Here is a 23,870-nt window from a genome sequence, read left to right on the forward strand (position 1 = left end):
CACTTTGTCAATATATTCTCTGCCTCAAGCATATGGAAACAAGCCAGGTAGCAGATGGCTAGCGGGTATAATTAGCCTCATTTTGCTGCGGCAAGCTGAAATGGAATAGTTAATAATTCTGCTAACTTCTCACTGCTAATATCTATGGACTAAACAGTTACTTGCTGTTGCTGCTAAACAGTGTCGGTTGATGCAGCTACTTGTGAGAAGATGTTCATTATTTATGAAGAGCACTCATTCAAAAGAAAAGCGTTAATGTGTGCAACAAGGTGCCTTACTAACAGTGTCCCTGACTTTGCAGAATCATTTTTGTTCCATTGGACAAAAAGAGATTTGCATCCTTCTGTTGTCTTCCTCCACTGGAAACCTTATATGTACAATCCACAATAGGTATCAGAGCAGCTGATAGCAATGTTGCTGTGCGCAATTGGCTGCCGCGTTCGCCCACAAATATACAGTCAATTCACTGTGAAGCGCTTTGGGATGTCCTCCTGATGTGAAAAGCACTAAATCAAATGCAAGGATTATTATTATTATAGTCACTGCACTTTACAATATATTCTATAAAGTGCTTTGAGTCGTCCTCCTGGTGTGAATGGCATTATATCAAATATAAGGATTACTATTAATAATAATAAATTATGCTACCCGCGTTGCAAGGTACAAATCAAATTACTGCACGTTAACCCACTATACATTATGGGTTCTCTCTTTCAAAAAAAATGCGACAAACCTTCCTGATGTAAACCTAGGGATTGGTCATAAAATACTGTGATGGGTGCTGAACAAAAATGCACCAGTATCAATAGTAAACTATTTCTTTTTTATTAAGCTGTCTCTGCCTTCTTGTCCTTCTTGACCTTTCTGCTGCCTTTGACATTGCCGACTATTCTATTCTTCTCCACCACTCTTTCCCTCAGCTCCACCTTCTGTCCTTGCCTGGTTTCATTCAGTAGACCACTGCTGTCTTGATGGATTATCTGTCAGACTCAAGTCCTGGATGGGAGCTGATCAGGCCTTAGCTCCCGTCAGTGCATTCTTACCTCAGGCACAGACACTGTCAATCTACATGGATGCACACTCCACCTCACGGAGCCAGTCTGGATTTTTGCATCTTGTTCGACTCTCAACTGTCTTTAAACCCCATATCTATGAATTGACCTATTCAGCTTTCTCTCACCACTGCAACATTGCCCACCTCCAACACCATCTCTCCCCATGGGACGCTGAGACCCTTATCCATACTTTTATCACATCCAGGATTAACTATGCAAATCTCTGCTCGTCGGACTTCCCAATGTTTCCGTCAACAAGCTGCAGACCATTCAGAACTCTGCAGCTCGTGTCCTCTCTTGTACAAGGTTCTGCAAGCCTACGACCCCTGTTCTCGCCCAACTCCACTGCCTCCCAATCCCCCAGATGATGATATTCAAAATCCCAGTCCTAACTTTTAAATCTCTCCATGGTGATGCCCCACCCTACCTCTGCACCTAACTTAAACCATACTAACCCGGCTGCTAGCTTCACTCAACAGACACTGTCATGTCCCCCACCATGTCCACCCCAACATTATGGTTGGGTTTTCAGCCTTCTGCCCCCACTTTCTGGAACTCCATCCTGAAGTCAGTTTGTTTCTCCTTCAAGGTCCATCTCAAGATTTTCCTCTTTAACCATGCTTTTGATCACTTCCGATGCCCACTCCTCCCAAATCCAACTCCTAGCTCAGGCGCAAACTATCGACTGTCGAGTGCTTTGTGATGTCCTCCTGATGTGAAAGGTACTATATAAATCCAATTTGTTTTTGTTGTTTATCTACCAACTCTTAAGAATGACTTAAAAAGTCTATGAAATTCCTTTGTGGAATGAGAATAGTGATAGGTTATGGATTCAAACACATAATGGCAGCATAAAGTCAAATTTAAAGCATGCAGATAACACAAGATATACTCCATACATTATACAGTATACTACAAAACACAATATATACCAGGAAGTGAACTCCAGGACATAACTTAAGTGAGGGATTTAGAAAATGGTTAAAAGTGCACAAGGTTGATTCTCACAATTTATCATATCCTCCAAATTCTTCAATTGAGAGTATGACTGCTCGTAGGTACCCATCCAATATTTGATAGATGCTCATGGAGTAATATTCGTAACAACAACAATTCATATTTATATAGTACCTTACATATTGAGAGGATGCCTCAAATTGCTTCATACAACTGAATGATGGGTGCCTGAGATTGGGGGGGAGGGGACAGCGCAGTTGAAGAACACAATCCTGAGATGGATTTTGAAGACAGGAAAAATTAAGGACATTTAAGGAACAGAAAAAGTGCATTTAGCTCAAAGAACCTCTTTCATGTTGATTTTGTGGAGTCCTGTAGCTAGGTGGTTAGAGCACTCGCTTTGCAAGCGAGAGACCTGAGTTCAATTCCAGGCAGGGCGAAACCTTGGGCAAGTTTCCTTACTCCACACGCCTAATAATAATCCCTCCAAAACCAAAAACAATAATAAATTGGTCATTTTCAATCTACGACTGTTTGTGGGACATTGCTGTGCGCAATTGGCTGCCGCGTTCGCCCACAAATATACAGTCAATTCACTTTACAGTGTGTTCTGTGAAGCGCTTTGGGATGTCCTCCCGACGTGAAAAGCGCTATATCAAATGCAAGGATTATTATTATTATTATTTTCAAGTTATCCCTCAATTACCTATTTTGGCCAGAAAAGCAATGGCAGTTGTTTTTTAGCCAATTCACTACAATGGTTTGCCCAGCAATATCGTGAGCACTGTAGGGATGGAAATTGCACCTGAGACAAGAGTTACTCTATTTTCTTAATGTTTCAGACTGTCCAAAATTTGTCAATTCTGAAATTCAATCTTAATTTGGAAGACGGTTTTCTATAAATTGTTTCAAGGCCTACAGAAACCCAACTTCAAAGTGAGACTCAATTCAACAATTTCCTATATTCTGAATGCTCTAAAATGCTAAAAACAATTCATATTTCTCCTTCCTTCTCTCTCCACAACTCCCCTCCCCCATGTAAGGATCTATATAAAGTGACTTAGATGAGACGTTGAAATTAATTCCATTCTCGCAACATCGCTACATATCTACAATCTCTAAAAGTAAATTCCACAGTTGACAAGCTAATCGAGCCACAGCCTTTTTGCTTACTTGAATGGTGGGCACCAGGGTACCTGACATTCCAATTACACAGCTCCTACTTCTTACAGAAGCAGGTTTGCATTTCCAAATAAAGCTCCACAGATCAAAAAGGATTACTGGTGGCCTGTGACGTTGATCAAATTAATATCAATCAACGCAAGGTGGATCTTAGCTTGTACACAACACTCCAGTAATCTCTGTGACATAGTTTGAAGGTTCGGTTTCTACTCCTTCACTGAACAGACAGTTTTCCAGTTTAATTAGTAGTGAATTCNAAAAACACAGGCACACAGTAAATTTACAGGCACATTGCCAACTGCCTCCATAAGGAAAACTACAAGAGATAAAAAAAAGTCAGAGAAACGGTTGAAGTTTTAACGGTGCTATAATTTCTAGGCGTTGAAATGGCTAATCGTGAGATTGGGAAAATTGGCTCAGCCAAACGTGAGTTGCACAATTTCAGATAACTGGAATAAATACTAGCAGGATGATTATTTATATATTGGCACAGGAAGGGTCAGTAACTTATTTTCTGTGTTCTTGTTGTCATGGAGAGCCTGTTAAGAGGAGTAATGGCGAAGCTGTGGAATAGTTTCCCTTTGAATGCCAGTGTGAGGCACTCCCAGGTTAGCTATGGCATAGGTCATCAGCAATGTTGGTGCCATTTAAGTTATTCCAATCCCATTCTCACGGAACAAAGCATCTCCACAAACAATGGGAACAGTTGTTGAACTGCAACTCCTTGATGAAACATTCAATTTAGCCAATTGTTCATGAAAATGGACAACTGCATTTCCTTATTAATTTTTACCATCACATAAAACATGCAGCTGCTAGGATTATTCTCCTCGAGCAGAGAAGAATGATGGGAGATTTAATAGAGGTATTCAAAATTATGAGGCGTTTTGATAGAGTAGATAGGGAGAAACCCGTGGACACAGATTTAAGATAATTAGCAAAATAACCAGAGGAGAGATGAGAAGAAATATTTTTACCCAGAGAGTTGTTACGTTCTGGAATGCACTGCCTGAAAGAGTGGTGGAAACAGATTCAATTATAACTTTCAAAAGGGAATTAGATAGATACTTGAAAAGGAAAAAGTTTGCAGGACTATAAGGTAAAAAAGCTGGGGAGTCGGACTAATTAGTAGCTCTGTCAAAGAGTCAGCAAAGGCCCGATGGGCCAAATGGCCTCCTTCTGTGCTGTAAAATTCTATCAAACATGACTGAGGCAATTGCAGGAATGGCGGACGATTCCCAGCAGCACTGCTTTTTGTTTTTCATTGATTGAGGGAAGTAGCATTAATAGTTAAGGCCGGAAGGGAGTGGGAATAGGCATTTTGAATGTGTTGCAGCCATTTTGAAAGGTTCACAGATTCTGCAGCATCTAGGCCATAAAATGTCACTATGGTTAATGACACATTCAGCCTGGAAACCAAAAGGTATGTGACAAAATGTATCCTCCCCTCATATAATCATTGCCAGGACACAGTTTATGCCTGTAACCGCTGGAAAGGGAGAAAATAAAGACTGTGCTTCTAGTTATTTGTAATTCTGTGGCAGCACCTCAGCACAAACCCTCAGCACAATCCCTCAAGGCAAATCTCTCAGCATAAACCTTCAGGACAAACCTTCAGGACAATCCCTCAGCACACCATGTAAACTCCAAGATGCCTAGAGGCTGTTTAATAGAAGCACTGAGCAGCCAAGTCAATTTTTTTTAACAATGTACCAGCCTGCTCCCCACAGAGTCGGCATTCCAAGCAGTGCGGCACCAAAACAAATTTATTTTCTGCTCTACGGCTCCAGCATCTGCTTATATTTTATTAGTCAATATAGAATCAGTCTCTCAATGATCAAACAAATGAAGCTAAAGAAGAAGCCCTTGATGGATGGTTACCGATGTGTTAAGCGAACGTATTACACATTCATGGAATGACTCAGGTGTTTTCTAACTTGCTCCGCTCTTTAGTGATCCCACTGCAACAGAAACCCATCAATAACCTACTCTTTTGCCAATATTTCTTATTTTCCTCCTCCATCTACAGAATAACAATGATACATTGTTAAATAAACAAACGTCAAGGTTTCGCAAGTTAAAATAGCGCTCCTTTCTCTCTATCCTAACAACAAAAAATTACATTTGTAATAATAATAATCCTTGCATTTGATACAGTGCTTTTCACGTCTTCTAGATGTCTCAAAGCGTTTCACAGAATATACTGTAAAGTGAATTGACTGTGGGCGAAACATGGCAGCCAATTGCGTACAGAGCAGTGACCCACAAACAGTCGTGGATTGAAGTGACCAATTTTTTATTTTTTTTTGCAAAGTGCATTTCACGTCGGGAGGATGTCCCAAGGCGCTGAACAGTCGGGGATCAGGACCCAAGAGGTCAGGATTGGGGTGAGGGAAAGCAGAGAGGTAGGAGGGCAGTTGAAGGCACGGTCGAAATGGACGATCTTCAGTCGTACCTTGAAGGAGGCAAGGGAGGGAGCAAGGCAAAAGGTACACCCTTAACCACCTCTTTCAGAAGGCATTCCTTCTCCATCATTATCAATTTCTCCATTTCCCAAACTGAAATGGCCTCTCTGAACGACATTGCAAATTTAGTGTCAATGTTGTACTGAATTATGTGGTATGGTCACATTTCTGTGGTATGGTCACAAGTTATCTAGGAACTGGATTGAAATATATAATAAAATAATCCTTGCATTTTGATACAGCATATCTTCGAGACATCTCAAAGCGCATCACAGAATACATTGTAAAATGAATTGACTTTATATTTTTGTGGGCGAAACACAGCAGCCAATCGTGCACAACAGTGTCCCACAAATAGTCGTAGATTGAAAAAAAATCTATTTTTTAAAGGATTATTATCTCTGGTAAAGCGATCCACCAATTAACTAACAACCAGGTTCCTACTTGCTGCTAGGTAAACGGAGGTGTGGGGAGTAAGGAAACTTGTCCACTGCTTCACCCCACAGGCCGCCAAAACCCTCATACAATCAGGCTCGACTGCCAGCTCCCTGCTTGTCAGCCTTCCCAACTCTTCCCTCCACAAGCTGCAGATCATCCAGAACTCTGCAGCTGGTGTCCTCTCCCGCACCAGGCTCCATGATCCCATCACACCCACCCTTGCCCAGCTCTCCATCCCTCAGAGGATCGAGTTCAAAATTCTCACCCTCACCTTCAAGGTTCCTCACCATGATATCAACTCAAAATGTTCCTCACCATGGACTTGCCCCCTCCTACCTCTCTGAGCTGCTAACCTCTTATCAACCTGTCCGCTCCCTCCGCTCAGCAGGCTCCAGCCTGCTCCATGTCCCCCGCCCAGCCCACCCCACCATTGTCAGTCAGGCCTTCAACCTCTCTGCCCCCACCTTCTGGAACTCCATCCCACATTCCCTTCGCCTCGCTCCCTTCCTTGCTCCTTCAAGGCACGCCTCAAGACCCTCCTCTTCAGCCCCCCACTACCCTCTCTTCCCTTCCCCCCACCCACCATTGTATTGTCCAATGTTTTGCCCTGCTCGGGAATCAAACTCAGATCCTCTTGCTTACGAGGCTAGTGCTCTAACCATTAAACTACAGGACTCTGAAAGGAACAAGGATAGAGACAGCACTGAGAAGAGAGGTTCATCCCCAAAGAATGGGCTAGAATAAAATGTGGGCCACAGAGTTGAATGGTGATGTGGTAACTCTCTGCACAGTGAAATCTGAGATTTCCAGACAAAAAATTTAAAAGAAAATATGAAATATCTGCAACATTAATTAAATTTGACATATAAGAAAATGGAAACAGCAGAAAAGCCATTCAATCCATATAGGCTGCTCTTGTGGTGTTGACCTTTCATCTGATTCTTTAAATTTCCTTTAACTCCCTTACTAGCTTCTCCCCGATCGTTAAACCTGGACGACTTGCTATGGATTTCTAACATTTCCAATTTTACTGCAGATTTCAGTTCTTTGTGTACCTATATATTGGTAAAGAGATTTTTGTACAGATAATTCCTTGATGATCAGTGCCCCCAAGTGAGGAATTGCAGCCCTGTATAGCTCAAGAGGGGACTTCCAAGATACTGTTTGAAAGATACAAGGCACATCAGTCCCAATCGTTGATTCATAATGGTATTTGGGGTTGGGTGGACTTGTTTGATCACTGTCCTGAGAGACACTGTCCTGAGAAGGGGCAAAGGGCACTCTGGTCATTAGTGTCTCTCTTCAAAGACAGTAAAGTCCCAATGTAGGTTAAGCTTGTGGCATATAAGACCTGGTCCAAAATGTTCTTTGTGATTGCCAGAAAGTGATTTCGAAGGCAAGCAATGTGTTTTTTCAGCTAGCTAAACTCTAGCGGTACTCCACCGACACTCTAGGTTCCCAAAGCCATAGCACTTAACAACCTGCACCTAATACTCTCCAGGATTAGGTAAGTAGGGTTTGTTCTGCCAGGGAGAGAGTGCACGTTCCATTTCAGTCTATGCATAGGAATATTTGACAAAAAAAAGGTCAGATCATGCAAAACTTTGCATCTCATCTTGATGTGCCCCAAACTCATTTAAAAACCTAGTTTGATTAATGTAACCTGTTCAAGAGTCTTAGTGTCGAAGAGAAGTACAGGTGGAAACAATCATGTCTGAATGCTATATTATGTTGCAGTTTTCTTTATGAGCAGGAGGGAAAGGGTGCGGACTATTTCCAGATATTGTGTTCCTATGATTAAAGCACCTACATGTGGTGCAACTTATTTTTGGTCCACACTTAGTAACCCTCTGTTTTCAAGGCAGGGAAAACAAGTCTGAACCACTTACCTGTGGACAAAATGACTCTAAGACCCAGCATTATTACCGCTATGTCTGCTCAGGCTAATAATACATCAGATTTTTATTTTAACAACATTCTTCTGAGCACTGTCAGAGCATTTCTGTTAACATCAAATGAAAACATACAATGTTCAACTGTGTGAAAGGCTGTGAGATGCCCTCCCGGCATGATAGAGCTATATAAATTTAAAATGTTGTTATTGTACGACGGGGGTGTTTAAAGAACACTGAGTAAATGATGCTTTGTAGGGACTATACATTCTGTAAGGTTCTGCTTATTCATACTGGATGTTCACCAGAGGATCTTGTTTTTAATATGGAGATGTCCTCCAGACATGAATAGCGCTATACAAATGTAATTTTGCATTGTATTGTAATATAATGGTTAAGGGAAATGAAAATGAATGTATGATTGAAATTAGCAAAGCTGTTTAAATAGTCAAACAGCTTCTCCAAACACAAAGTAGCTAAAACAGCATAACATGTTCGGGCAAAATTTCAGTGAGCGGAATATGCATTGCCTTTGGACACAAAGAGGCGTCCTGTAGCTCAGTGGTTAGAGCACTCGCTTTGCAAGCGAGAGACCTGAGTTCAATTCCAGGCAGAGCGAAACCTTGGGCAAGTTTCCTTACTCCACACGCCTAATAATAATCCCTCAAAACCAAAAACAATAATAAATTGGTCATTTTCAATCTACGACTGTTTGTGGGACATTGCTGTGCGCAATTGGCTGCCGCGTTCGCCACAAATATACAGTCAATTCACTTTACAGTGTGTTCTGTGAAGCGCTTTGGGACGTCCTCCCGACGTGAAAAGCGCTATATCAAATGCAAGGATTATTATTATTATTATAAAGAGAATTTCGCATTATAATTACATGCCATAGATTGCTGTGTTGCGCATAATGCTCACAGGAATTTCTCCCAGGTATTTGGAGTGGCTGAACAGTCACAGTTTGGAAGAAGGGAATAATTTTCATGCATTTTCATTCAGTTAAGACAAGATTTCAAATTAGAATCAATTGTTCAGAAAGTTTTTTAAAACAAAAATACAGTTTACAATTCTTTGAAAAGAGCATGGGTTCCTCAGTGTTTGGAAATTTGAAGCAAAGTGAAGTGCTGCTATTGTAAATTCCTCTTGAAGGGAAATTATAGATTTTTAGCCTTTCTATCATTCCAGTTGCGAAACAAATACCCGGCAAATCGATATCTACCAGGAAAATAGGATCCAAACCAATTAATCCAATTCAATCTACAGCCTCTGGAAACAACTTTTCACCACAAATTACTGTCATAAGGAAAGGCCACATTTATATACTCAATGCTTCAATATGCACTTCAAATCATTTAATTATCAACTCTGCATGAGTAGAAATCTCTGTTTTCTAGATACTTTACTAAATTAATGTGAAATGCTATCAAAAATGAGTACATGAATTTCTGGAGAAGCTTAACCCAGAACTGCCAATACAACATAATAAAACAAAACTGTGGAATAAAATAATTAAAAGTCTGTTTGTTTGTAATAAATATAAATTGTAGACGGTTGGATTGTCTTGCCAATACACCATATATGTGACACATATTTGACAAACAGGGCACACAATTATGGGCTGTTGAGTTCATTCACTCTGCAGAGTGTTTAAACAGTGAGCTTTTCTTCATATCAGAACAACGGCTCCATCTAGAGTTTCAGCTCCAACACATAAGGACGAGACTGGTTACTTATTCATGTCTAGGTAAAAGTAGATCTAGTTCTCAGCCACACCAACATGAGCCAGATTCAATACACAGATACTTGTAACAATATCTTATTCTTCATTCTTCGCCTTGAGCCAATTTGGTTTGAAATAAATACCTATTAAAGATAAGAGATTTTTCTTTATTTGATTGTACTTCAGGTGTCCTTCTGTGAACAAGCTTAGGATAGTACTCCATAGTTTCCAAATGAAGTGAAAGACAGTGAAACAAAAATAAGGAAAAATAATTTCAATCAAAATCTCTTTTTATTCTGAACCAACTAACAAAAAGCACAACTTGAACGGAAAGTCAATTAAAATAGCGTAGTTAAACAAAAAATAAGATAAATTAAGCAATCAACAGGTTTCTAAAACTGTCAATCAACTAGCAAGTCAGGGATGATGGCATGAGGACATGGAATTAATGATTGAAATTAAGTTGAATTGCTTGAGTCCTCCTATTGGTCTTCATGTCAGTGACCTCCCTTGGATTTTTCTCTCCCTAACACAAGTATTCAACTGAAGTGCAACACAACAGATTGACAATCAATTGCAAGATCTATAGGCAATGGAAACTTATCATGGGGTTCCAGAAGTTTTAACAAGATCTGCAGAAATTAAGGGCTTATTTTGTGTCCATTCATGATTTCCAGATATGTTGCAGGCCTGAAGTTTTCAACATAGGGATCAGATGTTATGCTGTGTAATCATCACATTTACCACTGTTAATCCACTATAACATTTAATGACAGTGGACAACATTTACTTGCCATAGACAGAATATCATGTTCAAGGATAAAGTGACTGATCCTGGATGGAAGAAGAATTAGCTGTAATATCAGAGGAGGGTGCAATTATGACAGTGGCTGCCTTTCATTTTGGCAGTGAATCATTTCCTTCACTTTGTATATTCTTTTTATTTACACATACACACACAACAAATGTGCTTTCATAAAGCAAGGTTTCAAAGTCAGAACATCTGTTTCCTTCTCAGAGAGTTTGACTTAAAAGCCCACCTTGGAGATCATTACTCAAACCTATAAGAGAATATGTGGAGTGAGCTTGATCATTTCTTGATGGGATAGGGGTGTATACCTTGGAGAGGAAGGGAACAGAGGAAGTGACAATGATAAGAGTGGATTGAGTGGATGGTAGTCAGTTCTAACAATAAGCTCTGGAGAAACTTGTGTGTGAGATCATGGAACGGTTTCTTTAAGTCGAAGATAAAGGAAGAGAAAGAATTGAGTAATAACAATTCAACATACAATGCTGTGTTAAGAAAGTGAATTGTATGAGAACCAGTTAAAATGAGCTGAGACTATACAGACACCTCAAGAGTTTCTTATATACAGGAATAATTTGTACCGTAATTTTTTTTAAAAAAACATCTGCAAGTTCATAATCAACGGGGGAAAGAAACTGTTGCACAGAAAAGCCTCACAATTGTTCAGTTTAAAAACAATATTGAGAATCACTGAGCCAATCCAAGCTACACAGTATGTTTGACTTTAGCTCTTCAATTTAGTACATATTAAAAATTAAAATGATTTGAGAAGCAGATTTGGGATACAGCTAAAATCTACAAGAAAAAGGAGAGTACTCTTGAGTTAGGGATTGATTTCCCACACCCACGTCTTCTGAAGCAGAGCAATTCACTCACTAAACCACTACAACTTGGGAATACAATGGAATAAAATGGAGAACTCTGAATGAGGGATTTCTTAAAAGCATTCTTTAATAAGAAATTGCAGACTTGTGCAAATGGGACTCCCAATAACTGTAAGTAGATAATGCTGCCCCATGGGAACTCCACTCCCATCTACATCTAAGCAAAGTTCTCCTCTGGTCAACTGGATTTTTAACAATTAAGAATCCTTTTTTTAAGTCCCACATTTTGGAACCCTCTTAGGAGATCTTTTTCCTGAGTGAATCAGAGTCACTGGGATGAGAACAATTGAATGCTGTCAGCATCGGAAATCACAAGCCAGTAAGGAATAGAATGAAGGGGTGCGGAGAGCGGCCAATGTCAGTACAAATATGGGAGGTAAGGTTTATGATGAATACTTCAGGAGCATCAACATAGTTAGATACAGTGTTGTACAGTGGAGTTAGCACCGGGATAGCCTCAAAGTATTAATCGTCTTTCCGTATGCTGCAGTTTCTATGAATTCTATATATCAAACTAACTTTGCAAATTGATTGAATTTAAGGAATTGCCCGGATGTCAGAAGTGGATACATCTACCCCCTCTAAAAAAAAATGCCTACATCCTTGAAGCATTTTGTGACTTTTGACTGCCTATTAATGGCATAGTGTCTTTACTCTCGAGTATTCTGTTTGCCAAAAGGAAATTATGTAATCCTTTTGATCGGAAGTTGAAATAATAATCCTTGCATTTGATGTACCGCTTTTCATGTCTTCTAGACATCTCAAAGTGCTTCATAGAATAGACTGTAAAGTGAATTGACTGTACATTTGTGGGCAAAATGCGGCAGCCAATTATGCACAGAATTGTCCCACAAACAGTCATGGATTGAAGTAGCCAATATTATTATTGTTATTTTTTCTTGAGGGATTATTATCAGGCATGTGGAGTAAGGAAACTTGCCCAAGGTTTCACCTTGCTGGGAAGCGAACCGAGTTCTCTCGCTTGCGAGATGAGTGCTCTAACCACTGAGCTACAGGACTCCAAAAAGCCTCAATCTGGAAGTTAAATGCACAACCCAGTTTTGTGGACACAAACATTAGGGTGGGTCAACTTCCAGCACATCCAGTTAACTGCTATTTGATATTTCAGCAAATTCTAAATGTAAAAGTATTGCTTAATATGGCACAATATTGGCACGATCAGTTATAAGAAAATTATTCACCTATCTGAACAGTAGTGTTTTCAATTGTTCACATTAAATACTGTGCCACTGCACTGTAAGCAAACATGAAAGATATCAGGAGCTAAAGAAATAAGGCAATGTGGAAACTGAGATGCAAAATCCTCCACCTGTGCCTGAGGCAGTAGAGATAAATGTATCTTCCTTGGAAGTGAGCTCGCTCCAAGCTGACATGTTTGATAAATGAATGCCAGAACCAAGTCAATCCTTTTCTGGCGGGCTCAGTGCTCCAGTTTCTGAGCCAGGCGGGTCCACTGCACTATCCTTGCTCATCCACAAGAATTGGAGGAATTGATAGGGGCCGGGATTCTTCCCATTCGGTTCCTGTTAATCCTGCAAACCAAACCCCTTATAGTCTGAACTGGTCAAGGAGTGGGAAGCTTGCCAGAATTGTGTTTGATAACCTACTTTGTGACCAGTGAGTTTCTGATCTTGTGTGGAAGGGGAAAGACTAATTTAAATGCTCTCATTGTGTGAATTGTAACTTATGTCTGTTGGTGATGGAGGAAGTGTGCGAGAGTCTCTTGCCTGCAGGAGAATCATAGAAACTTCACAGTGCAGAATGGGCTATTTTGCCCAAAGTCTGAGCAGGTCTGGCTCGCTCACTGGAGAAATCCATTCCAATCCCATTCTTCTGGTTGCTTGCTATAGCTTTTATTATAATTTTCCTCAAGCATTTAACCAATCCCTTTTCAAATGCTTCAACGTGAGGGGATCTAAAGTTTAACAATGCAAATCTTTGTTTTGAAGGTGTGGTCCATAAACCCAAACATGTTGAGAATTTAGTGGTGGGAGGGAGTAATAGTGCTCTGGAACGTGACACCAGAACATATATTTCTAAATATAGAAAAACAATATAAATACAGTCTGCAGCTGGAGCTGAGTGATGAAAACCATACAAAGAATAATAATATTTAAGTGTGCAGATCATGGGGCACTTCAGTTTTAATAAATACTAGAGGTAAAGACTATGGCAGACACACAGCCTGGCTCAACGGCAATCTTTTTGCATCAGGAAGATCACAGGCAGCACTGTAAACAGAAATTAAACATTTTAATGAAACAAAACATAAACCTCAACCGAAATAGAAACTAAAGCTAACACATTAACTTAGCGGGAACTGAATCTACGTACACACATTATACAAGACAAAGCTAGAGAGAGTGATCTGTGGGGTGGGGATTCATGACTGAATTATTGCTTTTCTATAATTTGCTGTATTTGAAAATTAATTTATTTTCCTAATAATTCATATATATACAAGATGAAGCAGTGCACCTGGAGGCTATGCTCAGAATACATATTAATTACACCTTAGTGCTATTGTTAACTAATTTTCCAATCACTGGAAGGAATTTACATTGGGAATCCTTGATGGTGTGTACAGATAGCCCTAGTCTATAGTGTAATAAATATGTGGATAATGCAGCACTGCATTATAAATAAATATAAATATAAAGCCAATAAAGACTAGCCTAGTCTCTACAGAAGTTTAAAATTAACCTCAAATGGTATTTCTACTTTGGAAGCAAGTCATTTATCATTATTTTGCTTAATAAAAGCTGTTTCACTATAGATGAGTATAGTGAGGAAGCATTTTTCACTCAAAGTGTGGCAGAAAACTGGATTTCTCTCCCCCAAAGGTCGTGGATGCTGGATCCATCTACGCCTTCAAGCATGAGGTTGATAGCTTTTTGGTAGGTCAGAGTATTAAAAGATATGGGGAGAAAGCGGCAATTTGGAATTGAAAGGATTAGTTGAGGTACAGATCAATTATGATCTAATTAAATGGTGGAAGAGGATCGAAGGGCTGAATGGCCTCCTCCTGTTCCTATCTTCCTACCTTCCTATGTAGATGTATACAAGAGCCAAATGAATTTAGAAATTAAACATAACTAAGGGTTTGATCTAAATTGTTAAAAAACATCAAAACTGTCAAATGATCCAAAAGACAATCAATACAATTTCCTATTGTCTCCTGTCAAATCAATTGGGGAATTAAATTCAGTTACTGATTTTGTTTTAATGGTAAATGGATTTTATAAAGTTTTTAAGCAAATAATTCACTGTATACAGTCAGCAATCTAATGACGTTAATGAACAAAAACTTCGGTGTTTGAATTGGACCCTGCAGAATTTCTCTATCACTCCAGCTTAAGCTTTTAGTCTGAGAAGGACAATTTCAACACCAGTAATGCTGGAAAGGAAATGCATTCATTTGAACACAAATTCCCATTTGCATGACTATGAGCAATAGATTGTATTGCCAAAAACAAGGATACTTAATGCTTCCTTACAGTTGTAGACATGCATGTGTAGTTTTGAGCTTTGAGAGAAACAATGAAATCTAAATAGGCTGAACTGTGCACCAGAGCCACATGAGCAGACACTGTGAACAATGCAGCACTGCACAGTTTAATATCTACAACATTATTCTGTTTTAAAGCTGTTTTCCTTTCATTTCAGCGTCCTTGCATGCATATCAAAATTGCAGAGCACTAAGTGCCAATTCTGACCAGCAGTCCTTTCCCTATAGAAAGGTGTAAAACACTGATTCCCAGCAGCATTCCTTAACTTTCCTCCTGACAGCATGTCACATCGCCCTGCAGGACCCTGAACCAAAAATGCATCATATTGGAAGGAGGTTGCCATGTCAACACACTCCGATTCCTTAATAATAATAATGCTTACATTTGATATAATGCTTTACACATCTTCTAGACGTCTCAAAGCGCTTCACAGAATATACTGTAAAGTGAATTGATTGTATATTTGTGGGCAAAACGCGGCTGCCAATTGCGGATAGCAGTGTCCCACAAACAGTCGTGGATTGAGCGACCAAATTGTTATTGGTTTTTTTTCTTGAGGGATTATTATCTTAATAATAATAATCTTAACTAAGAAATCTTGTTTTGAAATCACTCCATTTTGGACCCAATAGCCAAGAGAGAGGACATGCCATGGTACTCAAAAAAGCAGTTTGATTCTTACTAAAAGGCACAGTTGGCTCAGTAGTGTCAACTAACATTTAGCAGTTTACACTCCATCATTATTATTCAGTGTACTGACATTGCCAGGCTATGCAATGTACTTTTGCTGCAGCAGTATTACTTTTCAAAGTTGTAAAAACGCTTCTGGTGCCTGAAGGCAGAATGTTTTACTGTCATTTTTCACATAAATTAATTATCTTGGTTATCGCAGAGAGAACATAAACAAAATCCGAAACCGTAATGAGAAGTATGGCTCACAGCCACTTTCAGTTAATGTGAGTGGAGGCTGCTCCACACAAAACTGCCACATTGTGTAAACTCCTTATCAATTTGGCCCTATACTTATAAAATATGATGTGTTGAAGGCAAAGCACAGACAACTGGGCAGTGAGATCTAAATATAAGCGTAATGAGATGGAAAGCCTCTCTGAGGATTGGTTCTGGACATCTGCATCTTCTTGTTATTTGCTTCATTCACCAGGGAGGCCCAGGCTACAAATATTGGAATGATCAGTGCCGAGATCACCTCAAACACTGTACTTCTCTGAAATTCCCAACTTATTGGGATTTCTGGCCTTTTACAAAGTTTGACAGCTTTTGGAAATCCCAGTTACCATTTGCAAGTATCGCAAATTAAATTGAAGTCACAATTACTGTTTCCCAGTCCCTTTTGCAAATATCAGCAGTGTGGAGCAGTTTAAAACATCCTCCTGATGTGAAAGGTGCTATATAAATGTAATTTTTTCTACTATTGTATATTGTACTATTGTATATTATTGCACTATTTTATATTGTATTTTACCATTGTATATTATTGTACTATATTTTACTATTGTATATTATTCTACTATTTTATAACAAATCATCATTTGATAGACCCAATATGAAAGAAAAGTTCCAAAACAATTCCAATGTAATTCTACTGACCATTTTGTGAAGCTGGGTCATTTTTATAGGAATGCAGCATGATAATGAAGGTAGGAAGGCTATGCATTAGAATTGTAGGAAAGCTAAGTTCAACATGCAACAGTAACAGACTCAGTGAAATTAAAACACCAAGATAAATGCACCAGCCACAGTAAAGTGAAGGAGGGTAAGGTTAGGGAAAAAAAGAGAAAACAGACAGAGGTTTAAAATATTTGCTGGCAATGAGAAACTTTCAAAAGAGTTTTAAACTTTTTGTGATATCTATTCAAATTACTCTGAAATAACCAAGGTTTATAAATGACTGTACAAACTTTACAACATTTGTATCATTAATTGTCCATTAATTAGAAATTTTAGGGTTCTCTAAGCAAAACCACTATTTTCTCTCGTGTTAACCTCCTGAAAGAGCTCACCTCAAAGCAAATTCATGTGGCACATTGCTCAATTATAGACTGCGAACCAACCTGACAAATGGCCACGAAAGCCCTACTGATTTGTGTGCAATACATCAATTCTATACAACTTATAGGTTATTTCTTATATAAATGATAAGCAGTATCATCTTTGCTTATGCGTTACTTAGTTCTCCATACCTCCATTACCCCCCACAAAATATACAGTCTATTCACTTTACAGTATATTCTGTGAAGGATTTTGAGACGTCTCAAAGATGTGATAAGGCGCTATATCAAATGCAAGGATTATTATTATAGGATTATTATATTACCCCAGTCCTTGTCAAACTCCATTGGCTCCTTGCCACAGAGCGAATCGATTTCAAGATCCTCACTCTTGTATTTAAATCCCTTCACCTGCTGGCACCGCCATCTCCCCAACTTGCTCTCTCTACACTACTACCTCCACTCGATTGGCTGTGGCCTCCTTGTCCCACCGTCGGCAGCCATGTTTTCAGCCACTACGCCCCAAAGCTGTGGAATTCTCTCCCTAAATCCCTTCGCCTTGCCTCTCTCTCCCCATTTTCAGGTCGCACTTGAAGACCTTCCTCTTCGACCGTGCCTTCAGTCACCTTCCCCCTCCCCCTGGCTCATCATCGGGCTCCCCCACTGTTAAGCGTTCCAAGACGCCGTCTGGCATGAGGAACGCTATATAAATGCAAGTTGTTGTTGTTGAGCTCGCTGGCTATCACCAGACATATTTGTTTTGTGATTAATGCAGACAAAAAGGAGCCACCGAGACATTTGGTATTTTTATAGCTTAAATTCTATCTCCCATTCACCCACCATTCCCTCCTCCCCAGATAGAAGCTCTAGATTTCATTACTCAACTTGGTTTACTCAACTACAGAAAAATAAAACCACTAGCAAAATCAGATGCCATGCAACTTACTGCCTGCTTCTGCTCCTCTTCCTACGTGAGCCAGCGTTTGGAAAGAAAAAAGAGACGAGAAAAAAAGATGGATTAATAAACAGTAGAAAGATAAGATTTCTTGAAACACCAAAAGGTGAAGGAGCCTGGAGGCAGGATTGTGTGTTTATTCACAGCAAAAGATCAATCTCAGGAACAAAGAATATGAGGAACTCCACTCTGAATGTAGATGGTCCTGGAGTGGACTTTTCATACGTCTGTTTGACATACTTCCGGAATCCTGACTTTCAACTTGAGACTCCTCATTTTTAATTTGGAATCCTTATTGAGAAATCCCATTTGAAATTGCTGCCGTTTAAACCCCAACATTTGCTTGTGTTCTCTTGAAGGTTTCTTTAGGTCTCTCAAAAGTCCAATCCATAGCTACCAAACCAATATCTACATTGTCTCCACTCTTCATTCTTCTTCATCTGGAATTCTTGGCCTCAATATCATTTCTATTCTCTAATAGAATAGAACTATCTTCTCCATTATGAAATCTGCTTCAATGAAACGACTGTCTGTTAGACATCAAGTCCTGGATTTGAGCCAATTTTCTACAGCTGAATGTCAGCAAGACTGAGGCCCTCCTGATTGGTTTGCACCAGTGTCTCCGCACCTTTGGCAGTATCAGCATCCATGGACGCACACTCCACCTCACCAAGCCAGCTAGGAACCTGGGCGTCTTGCTCGACCCTCAACTGTCCTTTCTCCCCCATATCCATGCCATGCACGACCCACTCTGCTTCCCCCACCTCCACAACATTGCCCGCCTCTGCCACTGACTCACCCCAAAGACCGCCGAAACCCTCATACACGCACTTGTCACCTGAAGGCTCAACAACGGAAACTCCCTCCTCGTTGGCCTCCCCAACTCTTCCCTCCACAAGCTGCATATTATCCAGAACTCTGCAGGTCGTGTCCTGTCCTACATCAGGCTACGTGACCCCATCACCCTCACTCTCGCCCAGCTCCATTGGCTCCCCATCCCTGAGAGGATAGAATTCAAAAAATCCTCGTCCCCTCTTTCAAGGCCCTCCACGGCCTTGCTTCCTCCTACATCTCCGACCTGCTCACCCCCTATCAACCTGTCCGCTCCCTCTGCTCAACAGGCTCTGGCCTGCTCCATGTCTCCCACTAGACCCACCCTATCATCGGGCTTTCAGCCTCTCTGCCCCCACTCCTTGGAACTCCATCCCACAATCCTTTCGCCTTGGTCTCTCTCTTGCCTCCTTCAAGGCATGACTCATGACCCTCCTTTTTGACCGTGGCTTCAGCCGCCCTCCTACTGCCTCTGCTCTCCCTCACCACAACCCTGCCTCCCCCATGCTCAGGTCCTGATCCCTGACTGTTCGGTACTTTGGACGTCCTCCTGATGTGAAAGGCAATTTATAAATGTAATTTTGTTGTTGTTGTTGACAGTCAACATGAACTCTTCTAACTTTTGCTGAATGATATGAAGATGTGCCACAACAGAAACCATTCTGCTCTTTAACTAATTTTTTTCAAAGCAATTGCAGTATATTCTACAGGGTACTGGGGGATAGATGGCCAGGACAACATGGAGAAATTCCCCTCCCATTTTGAATAATGGAATCTTTAACGTCTATCTGATGAACAGGCAGACAGAACCTTGGTTTAACATCTCATCCAAAGGACAGTTCACATATAATGAATGAATGGTGTGAGGTATCAAAGTTCTGCTAGCACTAATGCACCAACATGAGTCAATAGCTGTAGCAAGGGGACAGATGAGAAAGCACTATAAATAATACATCCTTTAATATAGTATAATTACTTTAACTATAATAATTTCCTGAAAGCAGACATATCCATTTCATAATATCATACTCTTCAGCTCCTATATAATATATATATTACATATATATAATACATAAAACTTCATGGGATATTGAAACTATGCTGGTGGGAGACCTAATTGGATTCCAGCTTTCAAGAAGTCTGAAATATGTCCAGTTGCAGAGAATGTAATTTTAATGGTTTTAAAATAGTGTCTGTTGAAGATGGAAAAACAAGTTTTGGTGGTCATATTTGACAGGAATATATAAATATTGGATATCTTGCAACTCAAAGACATTTTTGTTCTGAATAATGATGCAATACCCAAGTGGCTCAATTCTCAGATATGAAGCTCATCGCATCTGCACATCAGTGTTTGTGTGTCACAGTATTGGTTTGATGAATTAAGGACCAAAACACTTCTGTGCATTATGAATGTGAGCCCTTGGTCTTACTTTGTCTTACTTACAAGCTCAGCAGTTACTGAGAATCTGGTCCTACTTAAGAAACTGAAAATTGATGAGGATTATCTCATGGAAAGCACTAGTGCATTACACTCCTGCAGAGCACGTTGGAATAAAATGGCTTGAACAATGGTATTTTCACAAATGTGTGATTAACACATGGGTGCACATTTGCCCACACACCACAGAGTCATTCCACGCTACAACATATCCTGTGAAACGCTTTAGGATGTTCTCTTGACCTGAAAAGTGCTATACCAAATGCAAGGAATAGGGTTATTTTATTAAATAAAAAAATACAGTACACAGGTATCCATTCAATTCTTCATCATTGCTATTTTAAGTGTTCCAATACACAATTCTGTGTGAAGGGTGCTATATAAATACAAGTTGATGATGTTGCTCCTCTCCTCAAGGTATGATTCAATACTGGAATATATTTCCTCACATGCTTGTGCAGGGAATTCCCAACCTCTGCATAATGATTGAGAGTGAAAAATTGTCAGTTCCATTGCTGCTCCTGATCTCAGAGATAGTAGTGATAGACCTTCAGAATTACTAACAGAGGATCTTACTAGTAACTGGCTGTACATCATGGCCAGCTCATGGGTTTCCTGTGAGTTAATTGAGACATACTGCCTGTTAGTGACTTTGAATCTCTATTGTGAATCCTATTGTGAACAACAGCTTGTTCAACCCTCTTTAGTGGAAACAATGGCAAAAGGGCACCAAATTACAGTCGGCAACTCACAAGGCCCTAACAACAACAACAACAAAATTACATTTATAGAGCGCCTTTCACATTGGGAGGACGTCTCAAAGCGCTGACAAACTTGTCTGACCGATAAAAAACAGTGAAATATTACAAAACAAGATTCCAGAGAAGGCTCAGAATAGAGGGGAAAAGTTCAATTCTATGATTTTATTTACTTTAACATCAGGCGTAGTGTAAATGCTCCACAATGAAGCTTTGAGTTAGCTTTCCTTGTCAGTTTGGGTGCCTCACACAGCTATCCTTCCTTCACAACACCAGCCATTCCTTATTTCAGAAACTACCTTGGTTCTAATCATTGAGAAAATCTGCTCTTTTGCCAGGAGTTGAGGGAGAGGGACCCCTTTACCTGCTGGGAAGTGATGAAGTCTTTGCTACACCTCCTCGTGACCGGCTAGTGGTGGGGTGTGGAGAGAATTGTTAGTGTGAACCGCTTGCCCAAGCATACAGTTGTAGAACACTGCTGTTGCAGAGCTGAAAAACCCTCAGTCATCTGAAGAGCTCATCTCATTAGAGGGGCCGTGAGCAGAGGCAACCAGGCAAGTCAGCACAATGCAGTAATCACATGTACACCAAATACAAAGGTAACAGAGCTTGGGGGAAAAGCCTTACAAAATACTTTGCTGAATTGTGATGAATCAGTAAACTAAAAGGCAAATTGGTTATAAATGATTTCATAACAAGTAAAATCCAGGACAATAAAGCAGAATAATGCAGAATTCCGCACACAAAGGAAATCACTGAAGCAAAAGTGTGTTCAGCAGCAGGGGGTATTTCTTACCTTGAGTAGCTTCATCAGTCCTTCGAGCTGCACCATCAGCTCTCGACGACTTTCCTGCAAGGCTGACATCCGCTGCTCAAGCTCGTCTTTTCTTTGCCTGTTGAATGAACAGACAAAGAAATGAAGTGCCAGTCTCTGCTGGAAAGCACTAGGGAAATCAGGCACTCAGGGAGTCTGGTTCAGTACTAACTGTACGTCAAGGGCAGCTCCGGCAATCTGCTGTAACACCGACAAAGAAAACAATAAAGCAAAGCCACACATCAACATGGGCTCTGGCGCTGAATAAAAATTCATTAAATCAAAGATGAAATGTGCCAAGAGACTATTATGTGTTATTTCAAAATGTTCCTCGGCCCGGGCACTACTGACAAGGAACATTGAAAATCACACATCTTGGCTGCTTAAGGGCAAAAGGAAAAAGAGTACAGTTTGCTAATGATGCTTTGTGAACCAAGGGACCAACAGGATACAGACGCAGGTGAAGATTAGCTGAAGAAAGAAAACTCAACTCTTCAAAATAAGATTATAGGTAGCTGCCATGTGAAACTAAAAAGTAAAGAAAACTACTCCCTAATCTCTCCAAATAATGGCAGATTTCAGGATCCAGAGAGTTGACCGCTTTGTTATTTATTTATAAAGTGCCGTCAGTCAGTGTATAGAAAAAGCTGTCATAAGAAAAAAACTAAAGTAAGGATAATAACTCCGGCTCTCACTGAAGACCAATTACCAGAGTTCGGGAATCACATACCTCATCTCATTACTCTTCACAGAATGACTCAATTCAAATTTATTTAGCCACTTATTTCAAGCTGTTGGAATAATAGTTAGGCGCTTAGAAACATTCACTGAGAAAATAATGAAAGGGTAGCAATGAATTGATTTACAATAAGGCAGATGAAAGAAAAGGCACTGCAATAAAAGTATTAGTCAAGTTATTAAGTCACGAACAGTCAAAAATGCTAGTAATATATTTACTAAAAAGCTGGACTAGCTCAATGGATGTCTATGCCAATTCTGTTCACATCTACAATGAGCACAAACTACTTTTAGCCCCCCCTCTCAATAACCTCCGATTCCCCCACCGCAAATAGATTGTTTGCCCCTCGGTGCCTTGGTAAACATTTCTCCAGACTGATTAGTAATTCACCTTATGGCTGTGTGTGGCTTATTGGTGACACAAATAGCTGCCCTGTTTGACTAAAATTATTCACTAAACTCTGCAGAATTACAGTACCTGTGAAATACTTTTGAGACGTTTGAATCTGATAAAGTCCTATAGAAATATAAAAGATTTTTATTTTTTTTGCTCTGGAACTTGATATTAATACAGTTCATAAAATTAGGCTGGATGATTGGGTTTTTCTGGTCCCCGAACTATCACAGTATAACAGGGCTCCACTGTATAATGAGACACTGTGTAAATGAAACCAATTCTTAATGTGAACAAAATAGAATTGATGGGGATGTGAGTTCAATTTATAAAATCATGGCAAGATCAGGGGCCTTTTATGATATTATTAGAGATTTTACCATGACGGAGTCCTTAATAATATTAACAATTACCCACCATAAGACTGTGAGCAGGAAATCTACACTAGGTTTCTTGCTGCCAATCAGTTTATTACTGAACCAACCAGAAACAAATCCTTTCCAGAAAAATAAACTGGGCTTTAGAATTATCAGTCTTTGCAACAGTCTCTGGCCAAGTTCTATGAATAACACTTCAGTCCAAATCAACTGGATACATTCATGGTTCAGTGAAGGGAAGAGTGAAGTGGGCTTGAGGAAGAAATAATAATCCTTGCATTTGATATAGATCCTGATCACATCTTCGAGACGTCTCAAAGCGCTTCACAAGTGAACTGTAAAGTGAATTGACTGTATATTTTGTGGGCTAAATTAACAGTATTCCATAACACAATGGCCATTTCTCACGAGTCCAGATAAGTCCGTGTTTGATCCTTTATTTTCTTGATTAAATATTTCTTGATTTATGGCATAGCGTGCTTCTCCCAGCCTTCAATTTCCCACAGCCATCTTTCTCAGTCAGTTGGTCACTTACTGATTAAAAAACAACTTTATATATTCATGGTTTTGGTGTTGCACAGAAATATTAATGCAAGTTCATATATGGAATTCTAACTGG

At 39.8% G+C, this 23,870-nt stretch overlaps 1 protein-coding gene across 1 annotated transcript in view; it reads right to left on the reverse strand.

Moving 5' to 3' along the window:
• LOC103183141 (dystrobrevin beta) overlaps positions 1–23,870 on the reverse strand; it is a 325,008-nt gene that overhangs the window by 22,621 nt on the left and 278,517 nt on the right. The window contains 2 exon segments of the mRNA XM_042333694.1: positions 17,890–17,910; positions 21,725–21,821. Of these exon segments, the coding sequence (XP_042189628.1) occupies positions 17,890–17,910; positions 21,725–21,821 (118 nt within the window).

This window comes from Callorhinchus milii, unplaced genomic scaffold, assembly GCF_018977255.1.
Source record: "Callorhinchus milii isolate IMCB2004 unplaced genomic scaffold, IMCB_Cmil_1.0 Scaffold3, whole genome shotgun sequence".
NCBI lineage: Eukaryota > Metazoa > Chordata > Chondrichthyes > Chimaeriformes > Callorhinchidae > Callorhinchus > Callorhinchus milii.